Raw genomic sequence first — 22694 nt, 5'->3', positions numbered from 1 at the left:
CTCCAAGGTTGAAGCAATTTCAGGCTGATGCTATGGGGGTGTCAGAGGAACGAATATTTTGATCCAGGGCCTTCAATGTACATTTTCCCCACCACTACTAGTGGCAGCTACTCATGAGTATTTCAGTAGACTGTCAATATTATCGGTCTCATACTTGGGCATCCTAAAGATCTTCCTCTCCATGGGCAGAGTGGCATTTATACTTCGCAATTAAACTTTAACCACTTTCATCATAGCCGTATATTTTTCTCATTAATTTTGTTTGATACCCAGATGCACACAGATTTTCTTTTCCTTCCATGTCCTAACTCTTTATGCCTATCATATCCTTGGGCTTTCTTTTTCTTATCCAAATGGATTAAAAGGAAAGGAGAAATATGTAACCAAAAATGTTGAATGGGAAATACTATTGATTTTAAATAATACATGAGAAATAAGTTACTTTCCTTGCAAAATGCATTTCAAAATGGGAATGAGTATATTTCACTCACAGGAAATTCAAACATAGAGCTACAAATATGATTACTTAAATAAAATATACATATTCAGCTTTAGGATGGGGGGAAAGAGCCCCTTTACCTTCATTACCACTGTTCCTCTAACAACGTGGTCAAGGGTGCCATAATCAAATTCATCCTTTATGTGAAAGTAAAAGTTTTCTTTGTCTGGGCTGATGGCTTTCAGGAGCTTTGTGATGTTATTTGAATACAAGGTACTAGCTTGGGTAGCCATTCTGCTGGGCAGGTCTGAGTAACCTATATGTGTGATCCCCTGTGGACAACAAAAATATAGGTGAAAGAACAAAAGAAACGGCTTTATGCCAAGTCAGATTATTTATCTAGCTTGTCCAACATTGTTACTGCTGCCTAGAGCCAATTTTCAGGGTTCCAGGCCTAACATATTTAACTTTTTCCAAAAGATACTAATGTTCTACATGTCCTTTGTCATACATTTGTACATATGATTAAATAAACTTAATAAATAAATAAATAAATTTGTGGGGAGAAAGGAGAAAAAATCCAATTTTTCAAAATCTAAATCTAGTCATGGCAGTAAATAAAGCAAGTGCTTTCCTACATATTAACTTTTTTGAAAGCAATTTCTGAGTTTATATGGGGCATCTTCCATGTCAATCGGCCTGCCTTGATTAACAAATGTAAGGGTTAAAGTGCGAACCTGTGATTCTTGGGATGAAGGTGACAGTTAAGTAAACACAGAGCAACTTGGTTTCAAGGCCTCCAAGAACAACAAGTATCTATCATTTCAAAAAACCCAGGAGGATGAAGCTATTAAGTTGAAATATTGAAGCTATAAAAGGAATTTATATCTTCGGGCAATTAACTGTTGCGAATGGCTTTTTCTTGCTTACAATCAAGATTGTAATCTAGCCATGTCTGAAAGTCTTCTATCAAATCTAGTTTAGGAGCTCAGTTAGGATACCTTGAGTTTATTTTTTGTTTTTAAAGTGTTATTCATTAAATTAGAAAAGGCTAAATGTATCTATTTTCATGGGCCTATTTTTTTATAGCACAATTTATCTGGGGGGGGGGGGAAATTACAAGGAAATAAAGGTAGTCCTCAACTCATAATGGCAATTGGGACCAGAAGTTCCATAGCTAAGGATGACTATATCGCTTAGTGAAGGCAACTGCTGCAGTCCAAATGGTTGTTAACTTAGGTGAGCCAATTTCCTGGTGGGTTCCCACAGTCAGTGAGAAGGAAAACCAGCAGGAAACTGCAAGACCCAGACTGATAAGTGATGCAGGTCAAGTAGAGGACCAGAATGGTGCACGGAGATGGGGAGAGTCAGGGAGAGGGTGGTGTGGGTTGGGTAGGGGAGGGTGACCGAGAGTGCACTACAGTTGTGCCTCATAGAGGGCATGCAAGGGTGCAGGAAGGGTCAAGGACAATGTGCAAAGCTATGAGAGAGGCGGATTGAAGAGAGTGCACAGAGATATGCAAGTGGCCAGCATGGTGCAAGTGCAGAGGGCTGGGGGATGATGCACCGGTTGGGAAGGCTTAGCCCAGTGACTTGCAACCTTCCCCACTGTCTTTCCCATTGATGTTCTGGGGAAGCCAGCAGGGAAGTTTGCAAATGGTGATCATAGGGCACTGCAACCAATCATAAGATTGAACTGGTGACCATAGTGTGCTGGGACAGCGGGAACTTCAAGGGATGATCATAACCAACATTTACTGTCATAACTTTGAAAGGCTGCTGAATGTAATGGTCATAGAATAAGGACGACCTGTTAGCAGACCCAAGTGGTTATATCGCGTGTGTCTGCCCACAAAACACTAAATATATCAATGATCAACATTTTGCCAATATTGACTAAAACAAGTCTGTCTGCACATTTGTTCCACTTAACTGTGAGTAAACAAAGTAAGGAAACTTACTGTGTAAGTTGTTTAAGTATGCGATACCTACCATATTCAAAATCCTAAATATCTGGAGGTAAGAAATATTAGGAAATAACCACTTTATAGAGCACTAGGTAGGAGCAGTTAGGCTAGGAACCTCTTACTTTGTACTTAAAAAGTACGGCTCTAAAGAACCCGATGAAGCTACCTTGTGAACATAGAGTTCCCCTGGCTTTGTAGTTTCAATATTCCCCCCTGCTTCAGCAGCTAGATCTACGACCACTGATCCTTCCTTCATCAATTCAATCATATCTTTTCGAAAGAGGATCGGAGCTTTTTTACCTGAGAAAACAAAACAAAAAGCCACCACAATATTCTAAAGTTGTAATCTGTACTTAACACAAATAACCCGCTCTTTCATTTTTCTCTAGATAAAAAAGAACAATTAAGCTTTTTCAGTTCTGTAAATTTCCAGAGAATCAGTCTTACGTAAACTTATATATTCCTAGATTTAGAACTGGTCATTTCGTAACCACTTCAAGCTTTGACAAACCTACCTGAGAAGTACTTATGGATTCAAAGTGCCAAGAGTCAGTTACGTGATCTTATTTTGGACATAGGGCAGCCAGGCTGCATGTAAATCATGGAGTATAAGACGCACCAAGGTTTTGAAGAGCAAATTTAAAAAAAAAGTTTTTGCACTCTGCAAACCTCCCAAAAATGGCCCATTTTTTTTGCGAAAATGGGCCTGTTTTTTTTTTTTAAAAAAAGGGCATGAATAGCCCTTAGGAGGCTTGTAGAGTGTTCTTGGGAGGAGGCAAAAACAGGCCCATTTTTTGCAGCTGGGGGGGGGGCAAAATTGAGCAAAAAACGGCCCATTTTTTTGCTCATTTCTGCCCTCCCCAGCCCCCAGGAGCTCTCTGAAAGCCTTCTACAGGCTCTGCACAGCCATTTTGGTGAAGGGGGCGGGGTTTCAGGAGGCAAAAAAATGCTGTATTCACTGTATAAGACACACCCAGATTATCAGCCTCTTTTTTGAGGGAAAAAGGTGCATGTTATGCTCCAAAAAATATGTGTCTTATACTCCAAAAATACGATAGTTCTGCTTTTCAGTAATATAGTGCCCATAGTGAACCATTGCTTTGCTTAACAACCACAGTGTTTGGTTAATGCTAGCGGGATCACTTAATGACGGTGTGGATTAACAACTGTAAAAAACCAAACTCCTTTTGCAACTGACATGAGTTCAACTGTGATGGCCAGGCTCCATTATGTCATAACTCATGGACTACCTGCATAAACTTGGAAGGGGCCATTTAGACCACAAACCTGCTACACAGTGCAAAAATCACCACGTTGTTGAATATCAAATTAATGTCACCACTCCAGAGGTACAATAAATTCTCGGCCTTTAACTTACTTTCTCAATATGAGTTGGAGCAAAGATTATTAGCAAACATTCTAGTGAAAAACTCATGAAAATTCTACAGAATACTTACCGGGAATAAGTGCTGTTGTAATAATGATATCAACTTCTTGACATTGTTTAGCAAAGAGTTTCATTTCCGCTTCAATAAACTCTTTGGACATCTCCTTTGCATATCCTCCTTGGCCTTCTCCAGATTCCTTTAGGTCAACTTCCAAAGGCTCAGCACCTAATGATTTAAATTGTTCTAATGCAGCAGCTCTACCAGGTAGAAAATAAAGCAAACTCTTAATAACAAGGAAAAGAACAAATAATATACAGAACGTAATACCAGGGGGGGAAAAGTCTGTGCAGGAGTCTTCAAACCAGAAAATCATATTCTCCCTTAAAAATGACCTCCAATAGAAGCTAAGAATAAATTCAGATGTAACTAAAGGGCTGATGAGTTTGTCAAATAAGGATTATCTCAGTATACAAATAATGTCTGTAATTACTCGCATTCTTAATCTTGCAGGGATGTAGTAAAAATTGAAACTTTCAGGAAGCCTGGAGGTTGAACAAAAGTGGTAGTCACTATGTGAAAACAGTGATAAAAGGACATTCGCATAAAGATCCTTCACTTTTTTATGAGATGAACAAATAAATGAATGAATGAATATCTCTACCTGTTTACTAAAGAAACTTTATTTTATTTTATGTTATTTTATTGTTTTAACTGGCTTGATATTATGCTAAAAGGTTTTAATTTTTTTAAAAAATTTAACAGAGTTGGAAGGGACTGTCACTGAGTTTATTTGGTTTGCCAGCTGTGCTTACATTCTGAGTTATACGGTAGAATGAATTGACTCTTATCCCAGCTTCACTGCGCATGTACACAATCCTTCCTTCATCATTATTCTTTCTCTTTCTTTTGTCCGTCTGCCAAGGCAGACAGGAACTCTACCAAAATGTAATAATTAACTTAGTAAGTTTTGTTTTTACTTTATTTACAATAAAATGCTTTTCTTAGAATATATCTCGGGTTTATTTTGCTTATTTAAAAAGTATGCTTCAAGGAAATGCCATGATTCGTACCTTGTTAATTTACAGGGCTCAATTTACCCCTAACAGGGACCTTGAAGGTCTTCTAGTCCAACTCCCTGCTTAGGTAGGAAGCCCTACACCACTTTAGACAAATGGTTATCTAATCTCTTCTTTAAAACATCCAGTGTTGGAGCATTCCCAACTTCTGGAGGCAAGTCATTCCACTGATTAATTGTTGTAACTGTCAGGAAATTTCTCCTTAGTTCTAAGTTGCTTCTCTCCTTGATTAATTTCCACCCATTGCTTCTTGTTCTACCCTCTTGATTTATTGCTGATAACTCTCATCGTAATTTATGTTGTATCACTGTGGCCTTGTTTATGAGGAGAAGCAGCATAAGAACAAAATAATAATATAAACATGCAAGGTAGTGATGGGGTTAGGATTACCACACTGAATGGCTGGAATATAAGAAGGGAATCAATCAAATTTGAGACTACAATTTCAAATACTGATCATCCTCATTCACTGACTACCTGTTCAGCAACCATTCAAAGTTGCGACAGCACCAAACAAGGAGAGTTACTGTTAGATTGGGTAATGGATAGGCCCACACAGCCTTAACGGTAACAATAGCTCTTTATTAAGTACAACAAGTGAGAACAATCCAGCGAAGGTTGAGTCTGACAGCAGCCCTTTTATAGGGAGCTGTCAGACCCTTCGATCAATAGGATTAAACCTCTGTGCCCGCCAGAACAGAGGACCTTGGTGGAAACCACTGTAGTTAGAACAAGTATCTAACAGTTACAGTCATCATAGTTGCAGCCATTTCAGTAGTCCCACAGTCATGTGATAGTGGTTTGGGTGCTTGGCATTTGGCCCATTACATTGGAATGTGTCACAATCATGACTGCTGTTTGTGACCTTCATTGGCTTCCAACAAGCAAAGTCAATAGGGAAGCCAGCAAGAGGCTACAAATGGTGATCTTTGCCTAATGACTAGAAGGGGCTATTGTAAGCCAGCATGGTCGCATGATGGCATGCTTTATGACCACAATCAGGTAGAGACGGAGTTGCCGGACCCAATTACCACACTTAAGTGAGAACAACTGTCAGGTTACCAAGTAACACTCCCAACAAAAGAAGACTCCGAGGCCTGAAGTTCCTCAAAGTTCCATTTTATTAGAGATGTCATATTGGCACCTCTAGGAAAATCCGAATCTGAAAGCTTCCAGGTTTTCCCCACCCAAATGAAAGTCCAAGCCCCTGCCCAGCACCCACATGTGCATCATATGGTCCAATCGGGCACGTCCGAACTGGAGATGCCTCCCAGTCTTACCTCTCCAGGTGCAAAGCAAGATGTCCTTGACTCTCTGAGAAAGGAATGTTACTTTGACTATATATCTCCTTTACTCCATATAATCCCCCCTCCCATTTTCCCACAGAAAATGTGGCAGGACCGAAGGCCCAATGTAAAAGATGGCTTCCCGGTCTGACAACTACTATTATGTTCAAGCTTTACAGATATAGAATCCCTGTTCATTTCTTCATCTTCCTGATGAATGAATGGCTAAAATGCATTCTGCTCATCCTTCTGCCTATTCCTGAATACATAAAGGGAAATGGCTCAAAAGAGCCATTGGAAGAAACTTGTGACTTTGATCACGGGAAGCCATCAGGGAAGGCTGGCAAATGGCAATTACATGGCTATGGAGCACTGCAACCATCATAATTGCAAACTGGTTGCTAACAGCCCAAATCAGGATCATGTGACCGTGGAGCTTTGAGACAACTGAAACATCAAGGATTAGTTGTAAATACCACATTGATCAGTGCCATTGCACCTTCAGCAGTTGCTGAACAAGTAGCTGGTAAGGACTACCTCTATAATAACAATGCAATACCCTATGTTCATATACAAATATTAAAATGGCTTTATTTGAGAGAAATACTATAATAAAAAAAATCAAAGAAGTCTAAGTGTGTCTTGTCTAAGCAGGTGCCATCGCTTAGCCAATCTTCACTCTTCTCAAAAGGAGTTAAAAGGGATTAGAGCTAATATCTTAAGGAGAAGCCCTCAGGAATCTCCAGAATTATAGGCAACTTTATGAAGTAGAATAATAATAATAATAATAATAATAATAATAATAATAATAATAATAATAATAATAATAATAATAATAATGGACGAAAATAGTAGCAACCCACTACATGAATGTGTTCGTATTTCAAAACAAGTAAGTCAAGGTGCTTTCCTTTACTCCAAAATCTTATGTGAATTACTAAGGTGAATTAGTAATCCATCTTACAGAAAAATGTAAAAAACTGAATTATTCCTTACACTATGTAGTATATAGTGTTCTGTCATGCAGCCTACTTGGGCTATTCAATAATTCTGGGGTGGGGGAGAAGCCACAAAAGCCACAAAGTTATTTTTAAGAAGAAATGGAAATAAACTTTTTGCAAGCTATTCTGTTTATTCTTAACAACAGAATACAAATGAATTACTAAGTAATAAATTTTGAGAACCACTTTGATGTAGTGGTTAATAAAACAGGTTAGAATCTGGGGCAGTGTGAGTTCTACTTCTGTCTTTGGTCACAAAAGCAGTTGGATAATCTTTGGCCAGTGACAACTTCTCAGACCCTTCTCAGACCCAGGAAGTTATCAACTGCAAACACTTCTGAAAAACTTTGTCAAGAACATTGCAGGGATTAGTCCAGACCGTTGCCAGGAGCCAACAGTGACAGGAAGAAACAAAATAAATAAATTTTAAAGATCCATATATGTCTACCTGGTATCAAATCCACGAACTACAGCTCCCATTGATTTAGCTGCTCCTGCAGATGCTAATCCAGCAACTCCACCTCCAATGATCAGAACCTACGTCCAAGCAAAGAATTATAATAACTTTTACCAATCTAAACTGTAAACACTAAATGGCTGACATGAATCAACATAAAGTGAAGATATAGGATGGTTTTAAGTAGCACCCAACAGCAGCTGTTTGCCTAAGAACATAAAGCTTCTTGAAAAGGAAAATATTAACCAATCAATGGTATTGTATATCGGTTGTCCAAATCTTAAGGACTTTGCTGGGGGGGGGGGGGGGGATTAGCAATCACTGCAAGTACTGTTGAATTCTCCCATAGTGGAATGTCTGATTTCCAGATTCCATACAAGAGCAGTAAATAGCAGTGGTTTAAAAATCTAATTTTGTTCAGTCACATGCAGAAACAGCCAAAACAATTTCCAGACTGCACTTCTCAAGTGCAAGGAATCAGGATCACATGTTAAGTTCCAGTTAAGTAGATTTTATTGCTCACACCTATATACCAGAATCTAGTCAACTAACTCTCAGCACTAAATTGGCACTACACTTCAAACCCACCTGTTCAATTTAGCCGGCCTGGCCTAATTCCCAATTTTAGTCCCTCAAGCCTGCATTTTTAAGTTTTTTAGGGGTATGTTTTTAGTTGCTTTTAATTTTTACTTTTCTGTACAGCTGTATTAGGTTTAATTCATTTTTAAGGGTATAGGATATTTATCTTTTGTATCTGTTTTAATGAGACGCCTGTATCTGTTTTAATGAGACGCCTGTACATTTCTAAGTGGCAGGGTAGCTAGTTTCTCTGTTAGCTGGGAAGAACGGAATTTACTCTTCCTCCTTCAGAAGAATTTGGTGCTACTGTCTGAACTTTTATAGTAATACTGAAAACGCTGCAACATATGAGAAAATCATTTAATATTTTTAAAAAGTGTGGTGTGGAATGGATGTAATAGTTTTCCACTTTGTAAGAGGTAATGTAAGAAATCCACCAAACTGTATTAGCAGATTATATTTTGTATTGTAGTAATAGAACACAAATGTTGCAAAAGATTGCATGACTCTATACAGGACTATAATGAAACATATCATTTTAGAAAGGTATTTCAGTTATGATGCTAATGACTGGAATATTCATGTTATTTAGCCTGAAGTCAAGATTAAAATTACAGGATTACCCTCTCCGTAACAGTTCATCAGAATAAAGTTGTTAACATGTTGAAGTGACAGACATTTTACCGTTTGCCAGCAACAGTAAGACAGATTTTATATTAATTTTATAATCTGCGTATCTTAAGCTTTAGTTTGAGAGACATTAATTTGTAAATTACTCAGTATTCGTTACAATTTAACAAATCACTGCCAACATCAAAATAAATTACATTTGATTTACTAGGAAAAGGCTAGGATCTCTGGAGAAGAAAACTCACTAGAAGAGATTGTAATCAGCACATGAAGGCACAAAGAGCATTGCTAACCTGCTTATGATTGATTCATCACACCTTTTTCCCACACATACCTTAGCTGGAGGAACTTTGCCAGCTGCCGTGATCTGACCAGTAAAAAAACGACCAAAATTATTAGCTGCAAGTATAACTGCCTTGTAACTGTTAAAAGAAAGAAAACCAGTCATCAGTATAATTGCATTTACCTTTTTTCCATATAGTATGATTTCTGTGTGTGGCTTCAGAGAGTAGCATTTGCTGATCCACCCATCTATCTTCTGTTCCCATTCACATAACCAACATAGCATAAAGCATAGTTCAAATGAATCTGATAACTGAAAGTAACAATGAGTCACAACTGGTCATCAGAAAGCTGGACACAATACAAATCATGGAATGAGAGAATCATGCTAAAGCACAGCTACTAATTGTGAACAGTAAGTTGTCATCGACACTATGGTATCAATCTGTTTGCCATCAATTTTGCATGCTTCAGTTGCTCCCAGTATCAAAATACGAGTACTGCTTCAGTAAGCCTGACAAAGCAGTTCCCATACAAGTCCATGGAAACACACCATCAGCTACAGAAGTTCACGGCAAAACTTTCAGCTAACTGCTATTTTGAGCTCAGCCTCAGATGGTGGCTATGAGGAAATGCTGAGAAGCCACCTTGAACTTCTAGAGGACAAGATGGAAGTTAATCTAGCATAAACCAATTTGTTTATAGTTACTATACGGTTTTTATTTTTCTGCTTCTCTTGTAGCATGTCTCCTTCTTCCGTTTCAGATTTCCTGATCACAGAGAATTCCTTCTTCAATTAATGAATATGAACATCTTCTGAGATGGGACACTATATAAATTTGATTAATGAATAATAAATGTTAACTTCAAATTTTTGTTCTTTCCTTTAACTAAAATAGCAATAGCACTTAAACTTACATACTGCTTTACAGCCCTCTCCAAGGAGTTTACAGAATCAGCATATTGCCCCCAACAATTTGGGCCCTCATTTTACCCATCTCAGAAGGATGGAAGGCTGAGTCAACCTTGAGCCTGGTGAGATTTGAACTGTCAAATTGCAGGCAGCCAGCAGTCAGCAGAAGTAGCCTGCAGTACTGCATTCTAACCACTGCGCCACCATGGCTCATACAGGTAGTCCTTCACTTACAACCATTATATGATAACCATTCAAAGTTACAACAGCACTGAAAAAAGTGATTTATGACCATTTGTCACATTTATCACTGTTATAGCATCCCCAGGGTCAGGTGATCAAAATTCAGATGCTTGGCAACTGGATGTATTCATGACAATTTCAATGTCCTGGGATCGTAGGATCACTTTTTTGTGATCTTCCGACAAGCAGAGTCAATGGAAGACCCAGACTCACTTAACAACTGCAATTATTCACTTAACAACTGTGGCAAGAAGGGTCATAAAATGGGGCCAAACTTTCTTAACTGCCTTGCTTAGCAACATAAATTTTGGGCTCAACCATGGTCATACATTGAGGATTATCTATAGGCACTGCATTCTGAGAACTTTCCAATTGTTAGAAACTGGGATTTCTTTGTTCTCTGTCTGGACCAGCTTAAGGGCAATGAATTTGTTCTGCTCACTAAAGAGGAAAGCAAACATTGGTCTGAAATATGACTTCTACTCCATATCAAATCCAATTTTTTAGAATTCTGCAAATTAGTAAAAATCAGTATGTGGTATCATACCCAGCAATGTTGGCCATAGAGCTGAGAGCATCATATCCCTGAGCAATGGTCACACGTGGAACCTGATCCATAGCCAAGACAGTGGTGTTTTTTTCTGCTAATTTGTTCAGCAGATCTGGGTTTTGAGCTGGATAGATAAAACTGATCAGAGTACCATGTGGTTTTAAAAGCTCAATCTCATGGACGCCAAGTACAGAATTAAATATTGGAGCCCTCACCTAGAGAGGAGTAGAAAAAGAGCAAATCACAAAAATTCATAAGGCAAGAGTGGAAATGAAGCAAAACAAAACAATGTTCCAATTATATTAATTTTTAACAGCATTTCATGCTTTTGCTTTATTTGGTGTGTTTATTTTGTGAACTCCAAGTAGAATAGCTCCACAATCGTGGAAAATTAATAAATGAAATGTCATTTAATAATTTTGTACTCAATAGTTACATTATTACATGTAGTTTATTAACATATATAAATGATTATATTAACACATATAAGACTAAATAAGACTGACATTCAAAATAGCAATTGGCAAATGCCTCAATCACTTGTCTAAAAAAGAAGCAACACAAGAAGTGGCATTGGATAATTGAACTGGGAGGGGGGAGGAGCCTAATTTGGTTACCTAGAAATATTTTTCCAATGCAAAAGGGTATTGAAAAAGAAGAATCCAGAATCTATACCCTTGCTAATGGTGTGGAAGATTTAATTTCTTCTGTCTTTACAATAGGAAATTCCTTTGGTTAATGGTACATTACATTTTAGTGAATAATTCATGATTTGTACTGAATTCTCCTCTTAGAGCTATAACTCTCACACAAAATATTTCAGAAATGACCTTGTATTGTTTTGGAGAACATGAATGTCTTACATATTTTTTAAGTTGGGGCATCCTACCTGCCAATTCATACACTTCTCCCAATCTTGAATAACATCATAAACCTCACACACATAGCCAAAAAAATCACACTAACACACTGTTTTATAAAAGCAACTTGCAAACTGGATCCTCCACTCACCAACAAGCAAATTACAAATTGCTCCATTACTACTAGGATAGGCTCAAATTATCATTTGGGTAATTACCCCTACTTTAAGAAGAATTTCAGTATTTCTCGGCAGGGTTAAAGTGTTTTGAGTGAAAATAGATTATTCAAAACAGGGAAGAATCAAGTTTACGAAAGCTACCTAGTTAGATAATTTATTATTGTATTTGATATCATTTAGTGTTTCTCAACTTAAGCAAATTTAAGATGGGTGAACTTCAACTCCCAGAATTCCCCAGCCACCCTGCTGGCTAGGGAATTCTATGAGTTTATATCCACCTAAAGTTGCTTGAGAAACAGTAGACTAAATAATCTCAAATAAAATAATTTCATTAGATAAAATAGCTTTCACCAACTTGACTCCTCGTTCTGAAGCATTTATTTTCACTCCAAACCAGCATTTCTGCTGTCAATGTAGACAGAAGGGTGGGGAAGGACAAATAATCATCATTAAAGATTCAGTTTGTGGAAGTAAAATGTTGGCACAATGTTGCCCTTGAAAAGTTACAGCAAAATGGACTTTGCTCAGTCAACATTTTGCCTGATAAACTAACTGCATCTGCTCTACAGCAACTGAAGTTTGCTCTCTTTAAGACAAAGCCTTATCAGATGTGCTTTGTCCTAGTTCCAAAGAAACCTGTGTTAAAATTTATAATGCTGTGCGTGTTTTTAAAATGCATTGCCCGTGAAAGATTCCAAATAATGAAGCTAGCTACTAAAAGTGATTGAATTTTGTAACTCAGACACTATGATTCATATTCAAAGTACCACCATCGATCAAAATATACTGTGTACTATGCAAATAGTATTTTAAGCTGATGTTTGAAGAATTAGGATAGGCCCACAATTCCTGATAGCTAGCAGCATAGTAAGTCCTACATGAAGATCCACAGCAATTATGTACTGGTAGCAATTCTCTTATACAGAAAGCCAATAAGATGTTGTGGTTAAGGTGCTGACCTAGAAACCAGGAGATTCTGAGTTCTAGTCCTACCTTAAGTGTGAAAGCTGACTGTGGCCCAATCCCTCTTTCTCCACCCAATCTACCTCACAGGGTTGTTAGGAGGAAAATAAGAAGCAGGAGCATTAGGTATGTTTGCCACCTTGAATGGTATATGGTATGGGAAAATTCCTCAAAGTAAAACTTTTGAATTCAACATGCCTGCTTCCAGAGTTCAAAATGGCTTTGGACAACTGAAACAGTTGCTTCACATTTGAAATGGCTGTTTCCACCACTTGGGAGGTGCTTTGAGCTTGAAATGCTTCCAAAACGATCAGAACGATTCATTTCAAATGCAAACCATTTGCTTTAACCTTAATTTTTTTTAAACAATTTGAATTCTAAATGTTTTCCATAATGCATATACAGGCAGTCCTCACTTAACAACCACAACTAGGTCACATCGTTAAGTGAAACATAATGTGATCATGATCTGTGATTTTACTATTTGCTTCTCCACTAACTTTGCACATTGGAAGTCAACCGTGAAGCACACAAATGGCAATCCCTTGACTATGGGAACATTACAATGGTTGTTAAGTGTGAGGACCAATTATACCTTTACTTTTTCAGTGCCATTATAACTCTGAATGTTCAATAAAGTGAGGGTCACCTAAACTGATGACAAAGTGGCAGTGGCTTCCTTTAATACCGTTTCCCCCAAAAATAAGACCTCCCCAAATGATAAGCCCAATCAGCTTTTGCGCGCAGGCACTAAAATAAGCCCTCCCCTAAAATATTTGAACGCATGTGCAGCCGGTCCCCACAATTTCCTGGAGGAAGGGGAGAACATGTCCCACACACCCCACATCCACCTGCCATCCATGCGAAATGGCCTCACAGAGGCCGTTCCTGCAAACTCTAACCACCACGCCCCTTCTCTTCTTGGCGGCCACAAAGAGCTATAGGCCCCACGACGCTAGGGATGGCAAGAATGTGCCAGAAACAAAGGCAGAAGTTCAGCCCTCTCTGGGTCAGCTGATCCGCAGGCCGCGGGCTGAGGTTAAGGGGCCTTCTGCACCTTAAAAATAATAAGACCTTCCCAAAAATAAGGCCAAGGGTTTATTTCGGGGGTCAAATTTCAGGGAAACATAGTATTCTTTATCCCAGGTCTACTATATATGTAGGCTCTCTGAGTTCAACAGAATTTTCTTGAAATTCCACTTTCACATGTCTGGTTTTTATATTAAACATCTGTAGCCTTCTATCTTCTTACCTTTAGGAAGCTGATACTGCTTTGTCTCCTACCAGTGCCTGTGCGTTCCTACCAATTCCAAAAATGCAGTCGAAATATCTATGGAACAAATCTGTCCCACCTAATCCTTCATTAATAGAGATTTATCCCATTTCCTTAAATGAGTCTCCTATAGATAAGCAATACCTGACCATCATGATTTTAAATTATGCTAAGATTGTGTTTCTGGATCCCTGCAACTCTTTTACATTAAGACAGACTTCATCCATACATTTTACCTGCTTGAATTTGAAATGCTTTGTGCATCCTTATTATTTAGTCTTCAAATTTTATTTATTTATTTCAGAAAACTTATATGACTGCCTAACCCATTTTCAGTGACTCCAGGCTGCTTACAATGATTTAAAAATATATATAAAATAATAAAAGAGCAATAACCCCCAACCCATCAGGAACAACAAAGTGGAAAAACACTTTATTTTTTTAGAAAAACTGATCTCAAAGGAGTAATAGTAAACAGATAATTATTACCTTGAGGACTATGTCAGAAGCCAATACTTCCTTGGTGCCCTGGATCTGTGCTCCAGCCTCTCTATAATGGTCATCAGAAAACTTAGCAGCTTCTCCTGCATTTGACTCCACAATAACATTAAAACCCTGCTTAACCAGTGCTTGAACTCCAGCTGGTGACAAGGCAATCCTTTTCTCATTTTGAAAGATCTCCTTTGGAACACCTATAGTCAATTCCTTATATGGAATACCTATAAAGGCAGAAATACAAACAACGTCACAACTAACACTTGAAAGCCTGAACATACCATAATATCCTATGCAAAGTATTATTTGCACATACCGTAAATCAATGTTTAAAAAGCATTTAAAGCATTCTTATTTCAAACATAGTAAATTTTAGGAACACAGCCCAGAAGTCGTGCACAAAGCTAAAAATAACATGGTACAATTTTATTATTCCAGCCTTCCCCTATCTGGCAAATTCAAATGTATTGGGTCTCTAACTCCCATAATTGTGAGAGACCACAGCCAAGAGGAAATTGTGTAAGAGTGAATTTGCATTATTTTGCGTCCACCAGCATAGCAATTTAAGTTCGATGGCATTTATAATCTCCATTTCTTGGGCTATTCTCTTATTCCATGAACACAAATATCACAGTTCATCTACTAAGGTCAAATTAGTGCATCACTGTATAAAGTACATCTGAAGCCATTAATTCACTACTGGTGTTTATTTGTTTGGTTGTTTATTATTTATTTATTTATTTATTTATTTATTTATTTATTTATTTATTTATTATTTATTTATTTATTTATTTATTTATTTATTTATTTATTTATTTATTTATTTATTTATTTATTTATTTATTTATTTATTTATTTATTTATTTATTTATTTATTTGCAGGATTTTTATGTCTGCCCAGTGATCCTAGATAGCTCACAACAATCTATAAAAAACAGGATATCCTTTCCCACCAAGGGATAGACTGATCCAACTACTTCCAATTACTTCCTGGCTCAACCCCCATCCTAGCCCAATGCTTGAGGGAAGAACCAGGTCTTCCCAGCCCTCCAGAAGACTAAAAGGCCTAAAAGTGTTCTCATAGTTCATCTGAGATTCCATCAGTATCAATGTAGCCCCAAATATGTGAAAGCTATTCTGGATTCACATAGGTGATAATATCCCTGGCAAGCGTAGTCCATCATTTAGTAGCGGAGAGGTTCATTCATTTGAGGGAAGGGTGGATATATTGGATTGGATTGGATTTGGATTTATTAGATTTATATGCCGCCCTTCTCCCAAGGACTCAGTGAGAGAGAGAGACAGAGATAGACAGAGAGGGAGGGAGGGAGGGAGAGGGGGGAGGTCCATAATGCGTGATTTGAGCAAAAGCCAGGATATTGGTTTATATCTGGCATTGACAGTTTGGGGTTTTTTAGTTTACGCTTAAATATTCCACGTTTGCCATCTCAAGATGTCAGTTTTGAGCATAAAGTCAAGAGGTTCTGGGAACCACAAAAAGTGGGTTTGAGAGGCATTAGTTCCCTGCTTGCGATAAAGATTCTGTTATATATACAACTCTGTAAAGGTTCAAGTTAACTTGTAGCAATACGAATGACACATATTAAAACTCTTCTGTATACACACTGTGGAAATAACCTTTCATGAGTATGAGAAAGGTTAAGCATGCCTTGAAGACAACAGAGGCATCAGATAACCCAACTACATACACATGATCAGAGGTGAGGGACGAATGGTTGTGGATCAATATCTACTTATCAGCACTGCTGACCAAACACTAATTTCTATTCTGCCACCTTTCAAAAGGCGGATGCAAAATACATGGTGATGTTTAACAATAGACGTTTCTATTGAAGAAGCCAATTGCATAGTTCCCCTCATTCCTTTATCTTTCCTCAAAAGGAAAGTTCCAGCACAAATTCTGTGTTGGATAAGCATAAGCAGAATAGAAAACAATAGTGGGAACTGCGGCTATCACATATGTAGGGATCCAGACTATAATAATGGTGCGAGTACCATTTGCTACCATTGGCAACTGGTTTGTATTTATGATGGTTGCACTATCCTGGGGTCATCTGATCACATTTATAATCTTCCCAACTGGCTTCCCACAAGCAAAGTCAACAGGGGAAACCAGATTCACTTAACAACCATGTAACTCACTTAAATACCGCATGAGTCACTTAACCACTGCATGATTCACTTAGCAACTTGCAGTGATTTGCTTAACAGCTGTGGCAAAAAATGACATGTCATGGGACAGAACTTACTGAATATCTATACTAACTATTGAGCATTCACTTTGCTGAAACAACCATCAGTCTGTATCCATAAGGTAAAGGTTCCCGTCACACATATGTGCTAGTCGTTCCCGATTCTAGGGGGCGGTGCTCCTCTCTGCTTCTAAGCCGAAGAGCCAACACTGTCTGAAGACGTCTCCATAGTCATGTGGCTGGCATGACTAAATGCACGGAACACTGTTACCTTCCCACCAAAGTTGGTCCCTGTTTTTCTACTTGCATTTTTTTACGTGCTTTCGAACTGCTAGGTTGGCAGAAGCTGGGACAAGTAAGGGGAGTTGAGTCCATTACGCGGCGCTAGGAATTCGAACTGCTGAATTGCCAACCTTGAAGAGCACCCGGAGGCTTCAGCTGGTCCAGAATGCGGCTGCGCGGGTTGCCATGGGGGTACCTAGGTGCTCCCATGTTACACCCCTTTTAGGCGGCCTGCACTGGTTGCCGGTTGTTTTCCGGGTGCGATTCAAGGTATTAATTATGACCTTTAAAGCGCTCCATGGCTTAGGCCCAGGGTACCTGCGAGACCACCTACTGCCACCAGTTGCCTCCCACCGTCCAGTACAATCCCACAGAATTGGCCTCCTCAGGGTGACGGCGGCCAGACAGTGTCGGCTGGTGACCCCCAGGGGGAGAGCCTTCTCTGTGGGAGCACCTTCCCTCTGGAATGAGCTGCGCCCGGAGCTTCTCATAATCCCTGACCTCCGGTCCTTCTGACGCGCCCTAAAAAGTTGGCTTTTCCAGCAAGCTGGCCTGGCCTGTTAATTTTATTTTAAATGTATTGTCTGTTAAATTCGGTTTGTTTTTTTGGATATGTATTTAATTTTTTTTTAACTTTTGGGATGTGTGTTTTTTTAATGTTGTACGCCGCCCTGAGTCCTTTTGGAGAAGGGCGGCATATAAATCCAAATAAACAAACAAACAAACAAACAAACCTTCTGATCAACAAGTTCAGCGTGTTAGCCACTGAGCCACCATGTCCCTTTCTGTATCCATAGAAGCACCCAAACCCTACTAATACTGCTATTATACTTTTTTTAACCACTTGTTGATACATTAAGCATTACTAGCCACAGGCAGTCCGCCACTTACAACTGTAATGGAGTCTGCAGTTACAGTTGTAAAGGGGGTCATCTGACTGTGGGGGGATATGGGTGGGCAGCAACCATGGGAAATACAGAACTGAGTCACAAGTACCCCTGCGGAGATCTATCATATCGCTAACTAACCGATTGTAAGTCAAGGAGGACCTGTAATTAAACAAGAAGAATTGACTACCTCTTAGGAAGAAGTTCAACCATGCATTTATTAGTAGAGTTGAAAAAGCACACACAAGTCTACTTTCCCACACCATTTAACTTCATTCCAAAATTCAAGCAGCAATGTTATACATACTAAGGATATTACTATGCAGATCCTTAATACTACACCTTCCCTATGGATATTTTTCTTGGTATGGCAAAATTTCTGGAAGACACCTGTTGGAGAAGACAACTACTGTAATACAAGTGTTCTGTGTAGATAATGAACTTTTAAGTATGCCATCTTCATTCATATTTTCTCAAAATATGTCTGATGCATACTTTTATTAGTCTTTTCTATTGTAATCCATTCCCATTTGTGCATAACAAAGAATTAGGTACAGTCCTGAAGACAAAAAAAAAATTGAACTCATACAATATTTTATAATCACTCAAACTTTCTATTCAACCACATAGTTAACTTCTTCTGTCCTATCAGGAAAAGAAAAAAACCCTGAAATTTATTTTTCTGAAGGCAAAACAAGCAACAAAGGCAATAATTCTGGTATATAACAAGTCCAAAAAAAAAGATATGGGAAGTTATTCCCATTTGTTTTATCAGGAACACCCTTTAACTGTGTTGCATTATTTACAAAGCTAACTATTATTAAAGTGATATAAAAACCACAGCTACTAAAAAAAAAGATGAAAACATTTTTTTCTGGGAATCAGTCCAATTAATAAACTTCAGGTACTCTTAAAAATCCCACAATCAAGCAGAAATACAGAACTGAAGGCAGGCAAGCAAGTACAAGTAGTGCTCAACTTACAATGGTTTATTTAGTGACCATTCAAAGTTACAACGGCACTGAAAAAAAGTGATGTATAATCATTTTTCAGTTACAACCTTGGTCGCATCCCCATGATCATGTTATCAAAATTCAGATGCTTAGCAGGGTTGCTTGGCTCCTACTTTATGACCATGGCTCTGTTCCAAGATCATGCGATCCCCTTTTGCAAACTTTGGACAAGCAAAATCAATGAGGAAGCCAGATTCACTTAACAACCGGGTTACCAGTTTATCAAGTGCAGTGATTCACTTAACAACCGTGCCAAGAAAGATGGGGTAAAACGGGGCAAAACTCACTTAACAGAAATTTTGGGTTCAATTGTGGTCGTAGGTTGAGGACTACCTGTAGGTGGCTTTGTTAGCCCTTCATTGTGAGTCCCTTAGTGGTCTTCCACAAGAGAAAAGCAGACAGACTTAACAAATCACATAATCACTTATATCAGTGATGGAAATTCTAAACTAAGAGCTCTACAAAAGAAATTGTTGCAAAGATTACTTGCTAAAGCTAAGGTGGGGTATAAAACTGCAAAATGGGTACCTCGTGACTGGTTTACTTTATCAACAGCTCTAGAAGCTGCTCACCTTTATTCAGAGTTCTGCAGGAAGAGGAGCAAAGAGCCTAATAGAGCAAAATGAAATGAAGACAAAAGAATGCAATGAATAACATGGAGGAAACAGAAATCCTTGCAATCAAATTTACCTGTATTTCAAAGGAAACAGACTTATTAAAAATGCACAAGCACACAACTTTCAATACAGTATATATTACATTAGAGAGATGAAGCAACAGAAAAGAAAAGAAATACAAAAATGAAAGAAAAGAGAGAAGAAAATTTAAGATGTGAAAGCTGGCAATCAACCATTAGATCAGCGGTAGGCTTAGCGAAATTCCAAAAGTAATCATAGATCCTGAAGGCTAAATATCAACCAAACTTGGTACACAGATGACTTACCCTCTGGAAACAAATACTCTGGGGGTAAGACACCCCTAACACCCTGTGGGGGGGGAGTTCTGTTAAGAGCCTGTTGTGCCTTAAAACGAATTCTACTGTACTGCCTTAAAATGGCTTCTACTGTACAGCGCTGTGAAGTTGCCATGGGCTTCACAGTACTCCACAAGGGAGCTCCCTCTGGTAAGGGGGGAGGGATCTAACATTAGAAATTGCAGCAATGTTCATGGAAGGAAAGTTGGGATTTAATAAATACCCAGGCAGCATCGGGTTATCAGCTAGTAACAAATAAAAATGGATTTCATGCATTGGTTTATTAAAACACTAATTTTAACCACAGTTCCTCCAACACAATAATGTAACTCTCATTATGCCAGGCAATACAGCCATTGATTTTTCTGATTCAACTTACAATTGAACCCAAAATTTATGTTGCTAAATGGCACAATTAAGTGAATTTTACCCGTTTGATGAGCTTTCTTGCCACAGTTGTTAAGTGAATCACTGCAGTTTTTAAGTGAATCTGGCTTCCCCATTGACTGCTTGTCAGAAGCAAAAGTTATCACACGATCCCAGAACACTACAGCTGTCATAAACATGAATTCTGATCATGTGACCACGGGGATAATCCTAACGGTCATGTGAAAATGGTGATAAGTCACTTTTTTCAGTGACATTATAACTTCGGTCACTAAATGAACTGTTGTAAGTTGAGGACTACCTGTAGTCTCATAATTGAATGTCTGTGTGTGTGTGTACATGTATGTATGTATGTATGTATGTATGTAAAAGCTAGCCTTCTAAAAAAAAGCACTAATTACTAGCAACATATTTATTTGTAAAATACCCTTGAGGAAAAGGAGAAAAAATTCGGGAGACCTAGTTTAAGATCTAAGTCTTCCAAGAAGTCATTTTGTGACTGTACAGGTAGTCCTAGATCAGGGGTGTCAAATGAGATTTCATTGAGGGCCACATCAGGGTTGTGTTTAACCTTGGGGGACTGGGGTGGGTGTGGCCAGGGTGGACGTGGTCAGCTTGACATCACTCGTGTTGGCCCGAGCGCTCTGCCAGTGAAAATAGGCTCCGTTTTCGGCTGCGCCAGCCTCCTACAATCCGCTACCAATGAAAACGGAGCTCCGTTTTCACTGGCAGAGGCTCTGCGGGCCAATCCTTCGTTGTTTTCAGGGCAGCCCCACAGGCCAGATCTAAGCACCCCAAGGGCTGCATCCAGCCGCCGGGCCTTGAGTTTGACACCCTGTCCTAGATTTACAAATATTTATTAAATGTTCAAAATTATTCATTAAATGTTCAAAGTTTTGAAAACAGTCTTATCTAAAGTGACTTATGATCAGTCCTCACATTTACAACCATTGCAGCATTCCCCAGAGTCATGTTATCAAAATTCAGGCACTTGGCAACCAGCATATATTCACAACACTTGCCGCACCTTGGGTTCAGGTGATTTCCATTATAATCTTCCTGGAGGGCTTCCTACAAGCAAAGTCAATATGGTATGCCAGATTTGCTTAACAACTATGTGATTCGCTTAAAGACCATGGTAAAAAAAAAAGTAATAAAATCTGGTGCGACTCACTTAACCACACTGCTTACTGACGGAAGTTGCAATCCCAATTGTGGTTGTCAGTTGAGGATTACCTGTAGCCACCAAATGATCTCAAAATTCCAAATTAAACTTTTTAGTGTAAAAGGTAATTAATTCTAAATTAAACTTTTAGTGTACAAGGGGTTTTTTTTTAGTGTGTGAATAATTCACTTTCTTGATCTTAAGTTTTTCATATTAGCCATTGGCAAAAATGAAGTATCCATACTTCCTGCACCATTAAGGTAAAGATAAAGGTTTCCCTTGCATATATGTGCAACTCTAGGGGGAGGTGCTCATCTCCGTTTCAAAGCCGAAGAGCCAGCGCTGTCCGAAGACGTCTCCGTGGTCATGTGGCTGGCATAACTAAATGCCAAAGGCGCACGGAACGCTGTTACCTTCCCACCAAAGGTGGTCCCTATTTTTCTACTTGCATTTTTACATGCTTTCGAACTGCTAGGTTGGCAGAAGCTGGGACAAGTAACAGGAGTTCACTCCATTATCCAGCACTAGAGATTCGAACCACCAAACTGCCGACCTTTCTGATCTACAAGCTCAGTATCTTTCACCATTAAATTAAATTAAATTCTCACCTTTTTTTTTACTAAAAAAAGAAGCAGCAGCAGAGGATCCATTTCAAAATCCTAGTATTCCAGTAATTTTCATGTTCATTTTATTCTCCAAGTCTTTTATTAGAGCTAGCCTTAGTCACTGACAGCCACCATCCCGCCTCCTCCTGCCATGTGCCAAACTTCAAGAGATCTCCAGACAGGCATGCTTCCAGGCGTTCTAAGCATGTGTATAAACATGTCTTTCAGTGATTTAATCAGAAGAAAATGCCACTCTCTCTTTTTTTTTCTGGCTACTGGGTATAAATGCTCTTCAAAGAAAACAATTTCCTTGAACAAAGCTCCGGTGACTGAAGTTGCTATTATAGTTATAAAATTATGTACTGAGTAATTAAAAGTGGGTTTTGCTGACTTGTTTTCTGGAATTCTGTATTTACCTGCTGGTAGTCAATACCAAATTATTCCCCAACAATTTCACAGCTCAGCTTTTTTAGGACCACATGTTGCACTCCTCAATGCACTATAACGAGGAAAGCGTGCTGAATCCTCAGTAATAGGGTTTCTTCAGAATTCTTTCTATTCTCATTAAAACATCATTTCTAGGCACAC

The 22694-nt window shown here is 38.6% G+C and overlaps 1 protein-coding gene across 4 annotated transcripts in view; it reads right to left on the bottom strand.

Moving 5' to 3' along the window:
• NNT (nicotinamide nucleotide transhydrogenase) overlaps positions 1–22694 on the bottom strand; it is a 73103-nt gene that overhangs the window by 39154 nt on the left and 11255 nt on the right. For all 4 annotated transcript variants that reach the window (XM_081940070.1, XM_081940069.1, XM_081940067.1 and 1 more), the window contains exons 3-9: positions 14576–14805; positions 10809–11026; positions 9158–9245; positions 7606–7694; positions 3864–4051; positions 2573–2706; positions 580–771 (exon numbers count right to left, since the gene is read on the bottom strand). In XM_081940070.1, the coding sequence (XP_081796196.1) occupies positions 580–771; positions 2573–2706; positions 3864–4051; positions 7606–7694; positions 9158–9245; positions 10809–11026; positions 14576–14805 (1139 nt within the window). The remainder of the gene's footprint in view (positions 1–579; positions 772–2572; positions 2707–3863; positions 4052–7605; positions 7695–9157; positions 9246–10808; positions 11027–14575; positions 14806–22694) is intronic.

The sequence above is a fragment of the Natrix helvetica genome (assembly GCF_964273705.1).
Source record: "Natrix helvetica genome assembly, chromosome: 2".
NCBI classification, from domain to species: Eukaryota; Metazoa; Chordata; class Lepidosauria; order Squamata; family Natricidae; genus Natrix; species Natrix helvetica.
Note: the sequence above shows the minus strand (reverse complement) of the source record. Positions and strands in the feature narration are given on the sequence as shown.